Source organism: Sorghum bicolor, chromosome 3 (genome assembly GCF_000003195.3).
Source record: "Sorghum bicolor cultivar BTx623 chromosome 3, Sorghum_bicolor_NCBIv3, whole genome shotgun sequence".
Lineage (NCBI taxonomy): Eukaryota > Viridiplantae > Streptophyta > Magnoliopsida > Poales > Poaceae > Sorghum > Sorghum bicolor.
In genome coordinates, this window is record NC_012872.2 from 15,806,349 (window position 1) to 15,818,581 (window position 12,233).

Sequence of the window (12,233 nt, forward strand, 5' to 3'; positions counted from 1 at the left end):
TACAGTAACTGCTGTTTTTATTTTTTTTATTTTTTCATATTTGTTTTCATATATAATCTTTGAAAAAAAATAGTAAATTACAGAAAAATCATAAAATAGAAAATCTAATTTTGTTGGACTCGGCATGAGTAGATCTACGCAATGAATATATAATATGATATACTTTAGTATAAATTTCGTACTCATTTGATCATATATAACTTAGTTATAGATTTATTCAGGTTTATGCTTGTTAAATATAAATAAATCTATAACTAAGTTATACATGATCCGATGAGTATGAAATATTTACTATATTTCAAGCATAGAATAGGCCTTGTTTAGTTCCTCAAGTATTTTGTAAAAAATCCAAAAACCCCCAAACCTTAAGCAGTCCACCAAAATTCTAACACCAAAAATTTTTGGTTTTGGTGTTTACTTCCTAAAATATTTTACAAAATTTTTCAGATTTCCTGTCACATCAAATCTTGTGGCACATGTATAAAACATTAAATATAGATAAAAAATAACTAATTGTACAGTTTATATATAATTTGCGAGACGAATATTTTGAGCCTAATTATTATATTATTGGACAATATTTGTCAAATACAAACGAAATTGCTACGGTATCTATTTTGCAAAAAATTTTGGAACTAAACAAGACCAATGTCCCTATTTTATTTTGCAAAAAGTTTAGGGCCAAAATATTTTGGCCATGTTTACTTCCAAAATGCAAAATAGCAAAAAAAATTTTATTTGGTCCAAAATATTTTGGAACTATTAGGCCTTGTTTAGTTCCCAAAAAATTTTGCAAAATTTTTCAGATTCCCCGTCACATCAAATCTTTAGACGCATGCATGAAGTATTAAATATAGACGAAAATAAAAACTAATTGCACAGTTTGGTCGGAATTGACGAGACGAATCTTTTGAGTCTAGTTAGTCCATGATTGAACAATATTTGTCAAATACAAACGAAAGTGGTACTATTCCTATTTTACAAAATTTTTTGGAACTAAACAAGGTTCCAAAAATTTTTGAAACTAAACAAGGCCTAATTAGTCGACCATAAAAATTTCACACAGTTGGACCATAGAAGTTGCAGCTATGAATTATTCCAATTAATTACAGATAAAATTTGATTTTTTTTCTAACTAATTTAAAGCTACAGAAAAATTTTGTATTAAATATACCATATTATATATTCATTGCATAGATCTACTCATGTGGAGTCCAAAAAAATTAGATTTTCTATTTTATGATTTTTCTATGATTTACTATATTTTTTAAAAGAATATATGAAAACAAATAGGAAAAAAGAAAAAGTCAAAACCGCAGTTACTATAGCAAAACCACCGTCAAAAACCGCTCAGGGGTGATTTGAACGGTTTTGGATAGTTCAGGAGGTAAAATTAGACCGTTTTATAGTTTGGAGGTAAAGTAAACACCACTCTATAGTTCAGGGGGTGATGTAGACTTTTTCCTAAAAAGAAATGGAAGAAGAAATGGAAGAAGTCCACTTTAGGTCCCTCAACTTTCGTAAAAATTCGTTTTTCATCCTGAACTTTAAAATCAGGTAAAATATATCCCTCAAATTTTAAAACTATGCATATTACGTCGTTGATATGGTTATGAGTAATTTTAAAGGTAGTTTTGTCTTTTTAATTTTTACTAGGTAGCGTGCCCGTGCGTTGCTACGGGATAACTAACATTTTTATTTAAAATTCACGGATCGCACAATAAGATAACAATATTATAATAAAACTTAAATACCAACTATAAAGTTACATTTGACTTAAAGAAACAAAGTTCGTGAAATCAAACATAGTTATGAAGAGCACGACGTTATAGGCTTACAAACTCTACTTTATAGATCTTTCCGTGATACGACAAAGATAATGTTTATATCGACAAGAAGATATGTCCGATATCTATTTCTTTCGTGTGCCAGTAAATCCACAAATAAATTTCGCCGCATCTCCGTACCATCCTATCACACATTCAAGTATATATGTAAAAATTAGTGTGTTACATGGGTAATACTACATTTTGTTAAAAAAACTTTTACAAAAACTTAGTCAAAGTGTTATACTCACTGTATAAATATGCGTGGCTTTTGGTCTATTCCATGTAGACATATATTGTAGGATGAGAAATCTACTTAAGTACCTGTAGCAAGATTCATGATCAGCAATATATAGAAATAGTTAAATCATAGGTATTTGTTATTGCAAATGACGATGATTTTAAGTTAGTTACCTATCTATATCATCTGCAATGTTTTCTGTCCGTTTAAATTTCCATTTGAAAACATCCTCATCTCATCCAGGAATATGTTTATTAAATGCGGCCATGTAGTTGTAGCTAAGTCCAAGAGTGTATTTGGCATACATAAGCGCTGGTGTGTCTTTACACCACTCTTCAAGAGGTCTAGGGTTAATCATGATGAGCATTTTTTCCCGCATGTCGAAAACATAAAGCATATATTTTCGAAAGGATAGCCACGGTAAAAGAAACTGCAAACACGGTACCATTAGAATAGTTTATAGGGAACAATCAATAAAATATTGAGCAAAAGACTTACGTATCTGCATTGTGCTAAGCTGTACTTCATATCCTCACATATACCAATCGCAGCAGCCATTTCTGTTGTTTTGTATTTTTTACGATATTCTGGCATCTTTGTTAAAGCACACATTCTCTGAAAGCAAAGGATAACGAGAGTCAGTATTAGTATGACTTGAAAAAAATAAGACAATATAATATATCACCTAATTTATCCTATTGAAGTTAGACTCCATGCAAAAATATACTTACACAAAATTTTAAGTCCATGTGATGCTTCGTAATATTATTATAATTTTTCATTATATTATACTTTCGAGCCGCCTGAAAACGAACTCCTATTTCGAAACAGTTCTCAGGGATGTCTCGATTGTTCATTAACAATCCTTACTCAGTCGGTGAGAAGAACCGTTTCTTCATGTATCAGGCTTCACCCCGAAAACCAAAAACTTTTCAAGATTCCCCGTCACATCAAATATTAGAGCACATACATGAAGCATTAGATATAGACGAAAATAAAAACTAATTTTACAGTTTATCTGTAAATCACGAGATGAATCTTTTGACCCTAGTTAGTCTATGATTGAATAATATTTGTCAAATAAAAACGAAAATGCTACGGTGTCGAAATCTCAAATTTTTTCGGAACTAAACAAGGCTGAATATCGACATCATCTTGTCATACATGCCAGCCTTACCGTAGGACTTGATGTTGAACGTCTTGGTATCTGGCTCAACACCCATCAGCTGAAACTCACTGTAACTCTTCTCCATTTCATCTGTTCTTCCATGGTTGCCATATGCCCCGATGACAGAGTTCATCGTGTAAATGTCTGGCACATTGCTCCCACTCTCAAGCATGGCAGAGAGCGCACCCTCCATCTCCTCAAACATGGCAGCCTTGCCGTACCCATCAATTATCGCGTTGTGGATAACCGAATTGCACTCGATCCCCAGGTATGACATCTCGTCGAGAACAGCAGGGATCAGATCGAAGCGGCGCGACTTGGCGCAGAATTGATGAGGACGGAGAAGGTGTACCCGTCCGGCTTGCAGTCGGCGGCGCCTTTCATCTGCTCGACGGCAGCCAGCGCCTCGTCCAGAAAGCCGCTATAGCCGTACGCGCCGACGAGCGCCGTGTACACGTCCGCCGTCGGCCGGAGCCGCTCCGAGAGCATCGCCTTGAAGAGGGCGGCGGCGGGACCGGGCTGCCGGCACTTGCCGAGCATCATCAGCAGCCGCGCGTAGGTCTGCGACCTCGGCTCGTACCAGTGCTGCTTCCGCAGCAGCTCGAAGATCTAGCGGCAAGCAAAGCAAGAGACACGGTAAGCATCGTTGAGGAGAGCAGAAGATCCTCCGCGGGGAAGGAGGGGGGAAAAGCGTTGGGAAGGAGGGGACCTCCAGGGCGGACTCCCAGCGGCATGCGGCGACGGTGGAGTCGAGGGCCTCGAGGACGACGCGGGGCCAGAGGTTTGTGGACTGCTGCCGCGCGGCCGCGGCCTTGCGGGAGACGCCCGAGACGGCGGCCTCGGTGCGGAGGATGTGGGCGAGGGCGTCCGGCTGCTCGTGCTCGGCCTCGCCGACGCGGGTGGACGGGGACAGGCGAGGCGGTGCCGATGCGGATGACGGAGCCAGGCGAGGTGGTGCCGATGCGGATCACGGCGGCAGGCGAGGCGGTGCGGATCACGGAACCAGGAGAAGGGGATCAGAGCGAAGGGGATCAGGGGTCTTCGGTTTGTGCTCACGGTGGAAAGGGGAAGGGGATCGCGGGTCTGCTGACGGAAAGGGGAGGGTATCACGGAGGGATGGAGGTTTCCAAGTTTAGCTGGCGACGTGGACGCACGACGCGAATGGGAGACGGACGAAACCAAAACCGCACAAAAAAAAATGTCCTTGTTTTAGTTTTTTTTAGTTGTAGGAGATTTATTTTGGCTAAATATTTGTAAAATTATAGTAAATAACATAAAATTCATAAAATAGTACATCTGATTTTGTTGGATTCCAGATAAGTAGATCTACACAGTGAACATATAATATGGTATGTTTTAGTACAAAGTATTTGTTGTAGTTTTATATCTATGTTTTTTTTATAATTAATTAGAATAATTTATAGCTAGAGTTGTATGGTCCAATTGTGATGAATTTTTTATGTTGGGTTAATTATTATATGTTTAAACTGTGATAAAAATTTCATACTTATTAGATCATGTATAACTTAGTTATAAATTTATTAATATTTAATAAGCGTAAACCTAAATAAATCTATAACTAAGTAATACATGATCCAATGATTATGAAATTTTTATTACAACTCAAGCATATAATAATTAGCCTACCATATAAATTTCATCACAATTGGATTATAGAAACTGTAGCTATAATTAGTCTAATTAATTACAGAAAAGTATATATCTAAAGTTGTATCAAACAATTTGTACTAAAATATACTCCCTCCATCCCAAATTATAAGTCATTCCAAGAATCTTGGAGAGTCAAAATATTTTCATATTTGACCAAATTTATAGAGAAAAATAGTAAGATTTGTAACGTAAAGTGAGTATATTATGAAAATATAATTAAGGAAGAATCTGATGATACTTAGTTGGTATCATAACAATAATTATTTTATCATATAAATTTGGTCAAACTTAGAAAAGTTTGACTCTCCAAGATTCTTGGAATGACTTACAATTTGGGATGTAGGGAGTACTATACTATATATTCAATGTGTAGATCTACTCATCTGAAGTCCAAAAAAATTAAGTTTTATGTTTTATGATTTTTATGTGATTTACGGTGATTTTCAAAAAAAAATTAGCCGAAATAAATAAAAAGAAAAAGATAAAACCACTTTCAAAACTAGATAATATGCACACTTTTTAAAGTTCAAGGATGTAAATCAGATTTTTATGAAAATTGAGGGATCTAGAGTGATTTTTTTTTTCAAAATAAATCAAACGTGCACATGCTGGTAGTACGTTTGAATTACGAATCCTACTAAGTACCGGTCCGGCCCGGCCCCTTTATCTTGCGGCCCCCGCGCCTTTTGTTCTCCCGTTCCCCAGGCCCAGTCTCCCACGCATCGCGGTTCTCCCCGTGTCCTTCGCGTGAGTTCTGCGACGACTACGCGACCGCCGGCGCCAGCGCCAGCGCCAGCGCCGCCGTTCGCCAGGTTTCCGGATCTCTATCTTCGGGTTGGAGCCCTTCACCGGCGACGAGCAGCCACCAGGTACGCCCACCCCATCTCTTCCGTTCCTGCTGTGCGGAACCGAGCACCCAAACCCTAACTATTGGTAACCGTATCTGATCTGATCCAATTAGTGTTGCGAGTCCCGATGGCGGAACCAGCGAAGCCCGAGGTGACGGAGGAAGCTAAGATGGACCTGCTCGAGGACGACGACGAGTTCGAGGAGTTTGAGATCGATCAAGGTATGCTTCCTCGTCGAATCCCCGGTTCTTCCTGGTCATCTGCTAGGTGGCTCCGTTGTCAAGATCTGGTTAGGGTTCGTTAGCTCAGGTGTTTTTGTTTTTGTGTCACATAGGGGGTGTGAAATATCTGTTGCTGTCACTTGTGCGATGTAGGGCTGTGCCCAAACTATTGTCCGTTAGTAGACGCGCTGGACATTCTGATCTTGTTTATCTAGTGGACCGGAGTCTTATCTTTCTGTAAAGTAGCTAAAATTTGTGGCTAACCGGCTGCTCCAAAATTGATGATTTCAGATGGGTTTGCTCTTTCTGCGCTGAAAACATTTGTCTGCTGTTCCATATTATGAAATTCTATCCACAACCTGAGATATTTCGCTATAGATAGATGACATTTGGGCTAATATGTTGAGTCGGTTCGAACTTGAATTGTGGTTTATTTATCTGTATGAATTACTAGATTCATTTATTAATTGCTCACCCCAGAGACAAGCAAAGTGCCACTTATAGAACAATAATAATGCAACCTTCAGGAAAAACTCCAATAGTGAGTTTCTGTGGCAACATCAACGCAAACTAACAGTTATTATATCGAGAGAGTGTTTTTCTAGATTGATTTGAATCGTGTTTCGTGTGTGCAGTTCATAAATGTTATAGAGGGATTGGTTACTACATGCATGGCACGTTACTGCCATGAGTGCATTCAGCCTATTTTTTGTGCTTAAAAATCTCTTAATTTCTTTAGACAATCTGTACATGCCTATATGCTAGATCAAGTTGAAAGATCAAATCCCAGATGCATTTATGCTTGCTTTGCATTATTAGAAACTTAGAAGACATCACAAGATTGATGTTGCATTTGAGTGTTCTGGTGTTGTTTCCTAGTTAATCTGTTCACCATGACCCATTTGGATTATCTTGTTTTTTTAGTTTCCTCTTTGTCCGTTGTTTCTTTTGGTTGTGTAGTGTAATGACCTGTTCAATTCGACAAGATATCAAACTTGTTTATGAAACTGTTACAGACAAAAACAATGCTGGCATTACCTAAATACCAGTCTGATACTAACTTCTGAATTACAGAGTGGGATGACAAGGAAGAAGGCAATGAAGCACTTCAGCAATGGGAGGATGACTGGGATGATGACGATGTCAATGATGACTTCTCGCTGCAGCTGAGGAAGGAGCTGGAGAGCAATGCGCCCAAGAACTAGCTAGCATTTGCATTTTGCAACTGTTATTTGTTCTGGACCTTGGCATGGCTACTTTGATGTAGTCGCTGCATTTGCTGTTGTTAATACCTTGATTACTGAAAGATCTATTTTCCGAGTTATATTAACCTGCTTTCATCATCATCTAATAATAATCCAAATCTGATCGGTCTATTCAGAAGTCTGCAAGGCGCTGTTGTTTGCATATCATCTATCTTTGTTGTTTGCATATCATCTATCTTTGCCATCCAAGCTGTCTGCAATGTTGCGGTTTGATACTTGTCTTGAAGGGAAATTTTAGTTGCTCCATATGGTTACCTGTCAATCAGTTTACTTCTGAGCAGCTTAAACCAGTAACGTAGAGTACTATCGCAAAACCCTTTAGTAACGTTGAGTACTATCGCTAAACATTTTTTTTTTGAAGGATCTGTCTAGATAACAATTGAGTGATTCAAGGGCAGCCATTAGTTAACTTTTTGACGCATAGACCATCTTTAACAACACCACCCAAAATACAAGACTAATTCAACGCAATCTCCAACAACACCACTCAAAATACAAGACTAATTCAACATTTGGTAGCGCTACAGGCAAAGAGTTCAATATCCATTTAACATCTTCTGTAATAACAAGACCCAAAATAGAATCTTTTTTACAAATAGTTTTAAGGAGAGAAGACATTCATATTTGGGTTGTGCCTCTCAAACAATCTAAATGGGGTCTCCCGTAGTTAACTTTTTGACGCATAGACCATCTCTAACAACACCCAAAATACAAGACTAATTCAACGCAATCTCCAACAACACCACCCATAATACAAGACTAATTCAACGCTTGGTAGCGCTACAGGCAAAGAGTTCAATATCCATTTAACATCTTCTCTAATAACAAGGCCCAAAATAGAATCATTTTTACAAATAGTTTTAAGGAGAGAAGACATTCATATTTGGGTTGTGCTTCTCAAACAACCTAAAATAGGGTCTCCCGTAGGTACTTAGTTAGAAGCCGATTTTAGATCTCCTGCTACCCATTTTGGGTTTGGATGCCCATATGGGTCACTTATTGGAGATAGTCTTATAGATATAAAATAGAGGGTTGAGATCAAATCTCTCTCCATTATATCTTCTTTCATCTTCTTCCTCCACGCGCACACCACTGGACCCTAACAAGCCACTCGCCTCTGCCACCTTTGCCTCCTCGCTTGGCTGTAGCGGCTCCCTTGTTGTTGGATCCGCTAGCCTCCACCACAACCCGATCTGGTACTAAAATCCATTGGATGTGTCTCCTCGCCGTCTTCTTCATCTTCACTCTGAGCTCCCTACTTCCATGCTAATCTGGTGGAGGTTGTCGAGATATATCCATCACACCCCCGTCCTTGTCCTGCCCAACTGCCTTCCTTCACTGCCCAGCTGGCAGTGCCACTGCCACGACTGCAATCACCACTTGGGCAGCCTTTTCTCATGAATCCTTAAGCCCGCCAGATTTAGGTGACACCTTGAATCCCAAACCCTAACCCTAACCTTGCCAACCTAGTGAACCCCCTTGGGACAACACCCACAGTTAGTAGTTGCAATCATATCTTATCTTAAACTATAATAGGATTTACATAGGTGTCCTTAGGTGGGTACCACCTAACCAACCTCCTTGTGACAACACCCATAGTGTTGGTTGACCATGCTTATATCCTCTATCAATTCCAGAATCACTACACCATCGTTGCCAGCAAATCCTACGAGGGATATAACAAAACCAAATCATAAACTACCAAGCACAACAATTAAATCCCGATTTTGCTACTAAGAATGAGGAGTCAATGTGAGATTTGCCACTATACTACACGCTTTAGGAAGAGTTACTTTGCCAAGAACTATGATGTCATAGCATATGTTATTGTATTTCTAGAAGATATCTACTTGTCCAATAAATTGTCTCTTAGATGTCACTGAGTTGGATGAGTATTATGTGAGTAAAATCCTAGTTGTCAATTATGTTGCCATCTAGTTGGCTAGTAGTTGTCATGTAGTTGTACATGAATCATGTACAACTTTGGAGCCTAAAAATATAGGAAATTAATATTTTAATTTTTGGGATTCATGCAGTCTGCTATATATTAACTTGATGATGTTCCTATTATTGATTTCTTTTAAGATATACTATTTGATGAATTAGGTTTCCCTTAGGGGATTATCTGCTATTATGTTAAAGTTATTCCTTCAAAAACTTTGCTTTATATCTCTTACCACCTTGGAGTGGTTCCTCCAATGCTAGTGTGTTACACGATATACCTTGTGACACAAACCCTACACTAGGCAAATGAAAAGATCATAGGATCATAGAAGAATTTCAACAAATAGGAATCAAACATGTAGTGAGAACAATTAACAAAAGTTAGAACCCTACAATACTAGTTTACAATAAGATATAGTCAGTGACATGACACTTTTGCAAGATCATAGGAAACCATGAAACAAATCTTCCAACAAAAAAAATATTAGCAAGAAGAAGGCAAGAACACAAAAGTGACATCACAATTATGAGTTACAACACTAACATGAATCGGTACATTTGTTTTTTTTGTTCCAAAAATGCATACCAAGTTGTTGATAAAAAACAAGCCATTTCAAGTTAGAGGGATAAACCCAAGCTTGGCGAGAAATAGAGGACTAGAAAAAAGTAGGGGTGATAGTGTGGAAGCGATGCAAACTCCCAAGGACTGTACCCATTGCTAGCTTGGATTCTGAGGATAGAGATTCCTATAAGGGGGCAAACTAGTTTGCTTAAATCATCTTCAAAAGCTCCTCTAAACTATTCTCAAAACCGTTTTTAGCCAAAAACAAAAAATTGACCCTCCAACAATTGTAGTCTGCACTTCCAATCTTTTATAGATTCCTGAATCTCTCAATCAACTTGTACCTTCCCAATCACTCTTGACCATTGCATTTTTGTTTCCTCATGCAGTCATTTGTTTCTCTCATGTGATTTTTTGTTTCTCTTAAGCAGTTCTTTGATCCTCCATCGCCCACTATTGGCTACCCTTGTCGCGCCTAACTAGTCTTGGTCATCCCTGACCGCTCACTGGCCAAGCTAGGGAAGTCACATAGGTATGGAAACAAAAACATAAAGATGTTGTAGAATGGTATATTTTTTCTATACCAAACGGTGTTTGTGAGCTTCTAAAATCATAATTTATTGGAATGATTTTTTGTTGTAAACTCTTGGATATTTTCTTAGGATAGACTAAAGCAAATTGTTGGGATTTACCCATTATACCTCAACCCACCCCTTCAATCACCGGTCATTAAAAAATCTTGTGTTGTCACATAGGTGGAAAGGACTTGTCCTTTGTATGATATTTTATAGTCATCTTTGAATATTTGCTATCTCTAAATATTTTTATTTCATTTTTCTATGATATATCTATATGAAAATTGGTTATGTAGATGATCCATGTTAAGTATCCATGGCTGAATGGTTAAAGCGCCCAACCATAATTGATAATTTTGCGAGTTCAATTCTTGTTGGATGCATGCAAATGAGAACATTCTGTAAGTCTATTAGAACTGGCTCTCTATCTATGGAATCTCATCCATCATCTTTACATAATGAATTGGTATGGTATATTCATACCATAACATAAGAACTCAAATTCTTATCGATACTAGAACTTAGAGCATAGGAGGGAAAGTCAATTTATGGATGGAATAAAATTTGTAGTATTTAGAAGAAGGCCCAACTCAAAGGTTAAATAAAAGCCACTATGGCAAAGATAAAATGATGAAGGTTTGAATCAAAGTCTTGGTACAAAGAAAAAATCCAATTCAAAGAAGCCTTGGGACAAAGACCCCAAGTTGAAGGTCAAACCCATAGCCCTACATCAAAGAGTCAATGTGCAGTAAAAGATTGGCTTTGTATGCATGACTATCAAAGCAACCTTATCTTGCGTTGTCATTTTAAAGTAGTTTGTAGCTATGTAAAGGCTATTTCACACAAATATTCTTGAAGTATAGTTGCTAAGTTGGGGCCAAGAGGACATCTTTAGTGGTCGGGCAAAAATCTCCAAAATATTATTTACATGGGATGACTTTTGCATTTCCTCAATAATTCATTGTGTTCTGTTTGTCTCTATACTTGCATATAAACACTACAAAAAATTCCATTTTCACATCACAGTAATTCAAATTAGTATGTTTCTACTACACATAATCCAAATCAAACAATTTAAAAAATTTAAACATATGTCATATGGTCCAAAACTCCAAATGCATAAGATAAAACTAAATTCAAGCATAACATATGATCCAATGGATAATATAGATCATCACAAGCTCCTATTTCCACTACCATTCCCATTCCCATTCCCATTCCCTCTCCCATCCTTCATGCTAGAGTTTATGCATGCATTAATTCCATGTTGGCTATTTATGCACATGCATTCTGCGCACATAAAAATCTATGTTTGTTTGTTTTGCAAGAGGTTCATACATTTTGTCATTTGAAAATTAGAATTTCAATTCTAGTTTATCATAATTGGCATAATGGGTTTATTTTTCTAAACTTTTTATATGATTTAGATTGCATTGTGTTAGTTCTTGAATTCTTTACTTTTTCTTTACCATGGGCAAGAATGCAACCATGATAATGTTAGATGATAGTGAAGGATATCAATTCTTGTGCAAAAATGTAATAAACATTCTCAAATGAGTCTAGCTAGCTTGTGAAATGTATCGTTAGAACCTAGATTTGCTCATCCTGGCTTCTCACAATTGACCAAGCCACATGATATAAAGGAAACTAGTCACCACCTAGTGCACTTGGGTGAGGTGCTCTAGTACTAGGTAGTCGCATTTTAGCAAACTGTAAGAAAACTATCATTGTAAAAAATCCATATTATGCAGTACAAGGATTAGACATGCCAAAAAATATGATGTAACTCTTCTTGTTTTAGCTCCCTTTTTTCTATCATATCAACATTAAACAACACTTCATTAAAAGATATCTAATAGACATGTCACTAAGATTTAATTTCACACGCCGAGAGGGAAAGGGTTTCTCCATC

At 37.6% G+C, this 12,233-nt stretch overlaps 1 protein-coding gene and 1 long non-coding RNA gene across 2 annotated transcripts; one reads left to right on the forward strand and one right to left on the reverse strand.

Moving 5' to 3' along the window:
- LOC8060360 lies at positions 1,722-4,333 on the reverse strand. Its single transcript, XR_002451247.1, has 6 exons — positions 3,945-4,333; positions 3,245-3,844; positions 2,566-2,682; positions 2,241-2,497; positions 2,078-2,150; positions 1,722-1,971 (listed from the first exon to the last, which is right to left on the reverse strand). It is a non-coding gene; the product is annotated as an uncharacterized LOC8060360 (long non-coding RNA).
- Positions 5,583-7,358, forward strand: LOC8079638 (protein DELETION OF SUV3 SUPPRESSOR 1(I)). Its single transcript, XM_002455506.2, has 3 exons — positions 5,583-5,775; positions 5,868-5,975; positions 7,050-7,358. Exons 2-3 carry the CDS (start codon positions 5,882-5,884, stop codon positions 7,178-7,180), a joined length of 225 nt encoding a protein of 74 aa, XP_002455551.1. The 5' UTR covers positions 5,583-5,775; positions 5,868-5,881; the 3' UTR covers positions 7,181-7,358.

What these genes read in the sequence shown, in the direction of transcription:
- LOC8079638 (XM_002455506.2), top strand. Translation starts at nt 5,882, where the DNA reads ATGGCGGAACCAGCGAAGCCCGAGGTGACGGAGGAAGCTAAGATGGAC. An exon ending in GGAGTTTGAGATCGATCAAG is followed by an intron (nt 5,976 to 7,049) that starts GTATGCTTCCTC and finishes TCTGAATTACAG; the next exon opens with AGTGGGATGACAAGGAAGAA.